This window comes from Poecilia latipinna, unplaced genomic scaffold (genome assembly GCF_001443285.1).
Source record: "Poecilia latipinna isolate Pla-1442-1.1 unplaced genomic scaffold, P_latipinna-1.0 Scaffold533, whole genome shotgun sequence".
NCBI lineage: Eukaryota > Metazoa > Chordata > Actinopteri > Cyprinodontiformes > Poeciliidae > Poecilia > Poecilia latipinna.
In genome coordinates this window covers 246,246-251,585 of record NW_015113149.1, presented here as the reverse complement: position 1 = coordinate 251,585, position 5,340 = coordinate 246,246, and the positions used below count along the sequence as shown (strand labels likewise).

The 5,340-nt window shown below is 41.9% G+C and overlaps 1 protein-coding gene across 2 annotated transcripts in view; it reads right to left on the bottom strand.

Moving 5' to 3' along the window:
• LOC106952658 (protein NLRC3-like) overlaps positions 1–5,340 on the bottom strand; it is a 12,184-nt gene continuing 6,844 nt past the window's right edge. For both annotated transcript variants that reach the window (XM_015040903.1, XM_015040902.1), the window contains 5 exons: positions 3,179–4,967; positions 2,478–2,651; positions 1,515–1,688; positions 1,381–1,427; positions 1–1,300 (listed from right to left, as the gene is read on the bottom strand). In XM_015040903.1, the coding sequence (XP_014896389.1) occupies positions 798–1,300; positions 1,381–1,427; positions 1,515–1,688; positions 2,478–2,651; positions 3,179–4,967 (2,687 nt within the window). In that variant the 3' untranslated portion in view covers positions 1–797. The remainder of the gene's footprint in view (positions 1,301–1,380; positions 1,428–1,514; positions 1,689–2,477; positions 2,652–3,178; positions 4,968–5,340) is intronic.

Genomic DNA, 5,340 nt, shown 5'->3' with positions numbered 1-5,340 from the left:
GACTACGAATGATTCACTTCCTGCTAAAGAGCCTCCTGGTGGTTGAAGAAAAATACACAGAAAAGATGGACCAGGCTGTAAGCCACAAAGTTTAGGAAAAAAGTAGCAGCTTATAGTCCGAAAAGTACGGTAAATTAAGGTTTTGAATTGACTCAGTGAAATTTTAAATTTAAATCTGGATGATAATGTGACAAATTTAAGATTTGTTTGATGGTTTTAAAGATTTTAAGGTCCCAACATACTCTGGTGTACTGTGCGGACTCCATTGCAGACAGACATGAAGTGAACTTGATCAATCATTGCAGATGGTTGAGACTTCATACATCCACTTCATCTGCACCAATTGCATCAAGTACTCTTGTGAGAAATTTATTTATTGCCTATAATCCTAAGGGATGATATTAAGTTTGATGAGCTAGTTGGGTGCCTTGCCCTGTTTCTTGTCCATCAGGGAAGCCTTAACAGTTTTTAGTGTGAGACAGAGAGTGACAGTCATGCTGCACATCCTTATGACTGTGAGCACTGACTCTCAACCTAATCAGCCCAGTTCGATGTCAGCTTTGTTTACCGTCGATCAAATTACTGTGCGACACTGAGAACGCTGTCATTAAAACAGCGTCTTTCTGCAAACGTGTCCGACAGACGTCCGCTTCAAGTGTCAAGTCCGTCTTGAATATTCACGGACCTCCAGGAGTGAAGTTCACCCGAGTATGTTGGGGCATTAAGTGTGACATAAATAACTAGAACAAATGAATCCATCATCAGCACTGTATACATGTGAGAAGGACCCAATTAAGTTACAAAATACAAAATCGAGCCGATGATTGGGCATTAAGTTCAACTGCAGGATACAGAGGCTCACTAAAAGTCACAGTGTAAGTATGAAGATGGATCAAACTGTCAGAGGAAACTCTGTAGAAGGACAGAGTACCAGCAGGCCAGTCAAGGTACACCCCCAACCGACTGGTGCGCCTTCCAAGGGAAGACACATCTACACTGTCATTGTGGTGCAAAACATGAAAACCATCTGAACAAACCAAACACCAAGAATCCTTATTGCGCCCCATTCTGAAATCCCCCGTTTTGTCTTTTCTTAGGGCTGCCTCATGTGCCACCCCGATGCTCAAAGACCCGGAGACCTCCACCTCCCAGTAGTGGCGCCCTATCAGGCCCTGACTGCAGAGCACCTGCTGGTGGTGGCCTGAGGTTTCATCCTCCACCCTGGTCACCTTTCTGTTTCCTTCAGACAGAACCAGCTGCTGCTGTTCTGCATCAGGACTGAATGTGAGTTCACAGGCATCTGGAGAAAATAATAAATTATTACAACACAAACTTCTAAAGTCATGAGACAAAAAATGCATTGATGTACAAGTGACATACATTTCCTAAAGCCAGGCTTCAATCTGTGAGTCCCTCCATAGTCGAGGCTGTAGAAACAAAAAGTACACAGAATTAAGGTTATTGATACCCAATTGAATGTTTTAGTTCAGTTTTCCTACAGACTGTTTAATTACTTGAGCTTTGTGAGCTTGTATTGTGGATCATCACTCAGCTTAGAGAGCTTCTTGCCTCCAGAGTCTCCTGGATGGTTGTAACTCAGGTCCAGCTCCATCAAATGTGACGGGTTGGACTGAAGAGCCGAGACCAGATGATCACAACCTGTCTCTGTGACCCAACAACCAGACATCCTAGGAAAATAGTCGGAAAAGAGGAATAAACATGAAGATTGAGTCAAATGGTCACATGGATGATGAAGTTGGCAGAACAAGCAAAGTGGTGATCAGTGAGTGTGATGATCCCTTTGACATGGATACTAGCAGTATCTTACGAGTTTTATTATTTTCTCTGGCTAATCATCCCAGCTTTGTAACTGACTCTCAACACACATCAGATCTGCTCTGGATTGGAGCTGAGCCCCAGTTTGATCCCAAACATGGCTGACTGAGAAAGTATTGGGTGACCTGGAAGTCCATAGTCATGCAGGGAGGATTGACATTGACTGGTTGACAGTTATGTCCTAACATGATTATCATCATGGTACCTCATGGTATTCATGCCGAGGTTTAATGTTGCTTCAAACAGATCAATCTCTGCTGATGTGAGTTCCACAGGTTCACTCCATGATCCAATATTTGATAATACTGGATCGTGGAGTCCAATATTTGTGTCTGGATTTCAGGCAGTGTTGTCATAGGACTCTGAAATAACTTGGTGCACAATGCATCAGTAGTAGATAACTTGGTTCTCCATATGCTCATGCTAGACATGAGCATATGGAGCAGATGCTCATATGCTCATGCAAATCAAATAATTTTCATAACAATTGTTGAGTTCCACACAGGCCACATTGTTTCCAAGTCAAACTATTGCTTCTGGGTATCAAATATCTTTTGTCAGAGGGGATTTTTTAGACCAGACTAGAGGCTGTTCTATCATATGAATTACCATGTTGTTAATGGTACCTCACATGCTGTTACCTTAGTATTTCCAGTTTGCAGGAGTTACTCGAGAGTCCTCCACAAAGCACCTCCACTCCTGAATCCTTCAGGTCATTGTTGCTCAGGTCGAGATCGCTCAGAGCTGAGTAAGAAAATTTGAGGGCAATGGCCAGAGGCTCCATCCAACCCATCGTAACTTTGCAATTTGCAAGCCTAAGGAAAAGCATCACAAGATAAATAGGATTTATATATCTTTAATGCATAAATAAAAACATAAAAAGCCTACAGACTCCAATAAAGGAAATGAGAAATGAGCAAGTATGTCAACTCTTAATCCATGTTTTGTCAAATATATCTCTTATGAGGTATGAGATAAACACTGAGTGACAACAACTGACCCATTCCTGGCCCCCTTCAGTTCTAATTCTATTGGACAATGGTAGCTCTATGGCCTATAAAACCAGGATTTATCAGACAAACATATCAAGAATATTGTAAACTGAAGAGGCCAGGTCCAGTCCTCAAGGGCTACTATCCATCAAATAATTGGCCCATTACCAAGCCTCTGCAGAGCTTAAAGACTTGATTCTGATGATGGGATTTATCCTGTTGAAGGAGGTTTGTTCTCTCTGTTGGATAAGGATCGTATCCAAATGCTGCAGGATGGTGGCCCTGGAGGACTGGACTTGGTCACCCTGGCATAAATAGAGAAACTGAAGAAGATTGCAAAGCATACTTACACAGCTCTTTTGCTGCTCCTAACAGCTGGTATCAACCTCCTTCTGCCATCATATGATGTGTTGTAGCTCTTCAGATCTAGTAAATCCAGATCATTCTTGGAGGCCTGCAGCATGTAGGCCAAAGCAGAGCAGTGCAAAGGAGCCAGCTCCATTTTTGAATGATCAGACAGTTTGAGAAATTCCTGAATCTCATCTTTGACTTTGTGATCTCTCATTTCAGTCATGGTCTGGAAGATGGTGATGCAGCTGTCTGGAGAGATGTTTTTTCTTCTAATTGATCTCAGGTAAGTTAGGATTTTCTTGTCTGTGTCGTCCCATTCGTCAAGGGGAGTCAACAGACCCTGAAGGAATCTCTGATTGGGTTCAACCATCAGGCCAAGCAGGAATCGCAAGAAAAAGTCTAAGTAACCGTTCTTCTTCTCCAACACTTTGTCGATTGTCATCTTTAGAAGATCAAGTAAAGGAACGTCTTCGTCTTCCACAGAGAGGAACTTGCCAAGTTCATTGGTTTTCTTGGTCTTCAAGCATTCATAGACGTGCAGAGCTGCAAAGAACTCTTGAAGAGTCAGATGCACAAAGAAGAAGATCTTTTTCTGGGAGGAGACCTCCTCTTCCTGGAGAACAGTGTTACATAAACCAGAGTATATTGTTGCTTCTCCTACATCAATGCCACAGTCTTCCAGATCTTTCTCATAGAAGATGAGTTGGTTTTCTTGAAGCTGGACAAACGCAAGTTTCCCAAGTTTCAGAAGAAATTCTCTGTGAGTCTTCAGGAGCTTCTCTCTGTTTTTCTCAGGGTTCCTGTCATACTTCCTGCTTCTACGTTTTGTCTGAGCAAAGACAAAATGTGCCATTAACTCTGTAAGAGTCTGAGGGATTTCTGTCTCTTCATTTCTGCTGAAGACTTCCTGGAATAAGACAGCAGAAATCCAACAGAATATCGGGATCTGGCACATGATGTCCAGGGATTGTGAAGAGTGAATATGTGATATTATCCTGTCAGTTAGACTGGAGTCATCACCAAATCTCTTTCTGAAATATTCCACTTTCTGACCATCACTGAACCCTCTGATCTCTGTCACCATGTCGATGTGCTCTGCAGGGATCTGACTGGCTGCTGCTGGTCGGGACGTTATCCAGACGTTAGCGTCAGGAAGGAGGTTACCCTGGATCAGGTTTACAACAAGATCACCTACAGAAGCTACATCATCAAGAGAAGTCACTTTGGCTGATTCCTGAAAGTCCAACTGATGTCTGTTTTCATCCAAGCCATCCAGGATCACTATGATCTTTGTTTTGGAGTAATCTTGGGAATCTTTCAGTGGTCTGAGAGACGGATGAAACTCAGTCAGCAGCTCATGGAGGCTTTTCTCTCCTACAATCAAATTCAACTCTCGGAAAGGAAGACTGAAAACAAAATCAATCTGTTGGTTTGTTTCCTCTTCAGCCCAATCAAGGATGAACTTCTGAACAGCAAAGGATTTTCCAATGCCTGCGACTCCCTTTGTCAGGACTGTTCTGCTGGGTTTGTCCTGGTCAGGCACCGATTGGAAGAGCTCACTCAGGTTGACAGTAGAGTCACTCAGCGGTTGGTCTGGATGAGCATTTCTTAGCTGTCTGAACTCATGTTCCTGATTTCGTCCATCATTATCTCCAGTGGTGATGAACAGGGTTGTGTAGATGCTTTTGAGGGAGCTGCGATAATCACCATTACCTTCAGACGTCAAAGTGAATTTATTCTTCATTCCTTTTTTAAGATTCATCTTTGCTTCCAGAAAGACACTGTTACCTGAAATTACATATCATGTGTCTTACTGGTTGAAATAATTCGAAAATATCAGAAGTACTAATAAATAGTGAATACATGCAATTTTTAACAAAAGTTTTATGTATGCATGGTTTATCTCTGAGCCTGTCACTGACAGGTTAAATTGCATCAGGTTTCTGTTTCCTTGCCTGATTGTTTTTCATATAGCAGTTTTAATAATAATCTAAAGTCACATCAGTAATAAGTAATAAGCTTAAATTACCAAGATGCTCAAAGAGTAAATTAAGACATGTTTTAGTTATTTGCTCTTTTTAAATGGTAAATAGTTCCCAACAACCAGAGATCCATCATTGATGAGATGTTGTGGAAAATGTGTGACAAAGCAACATGGCAC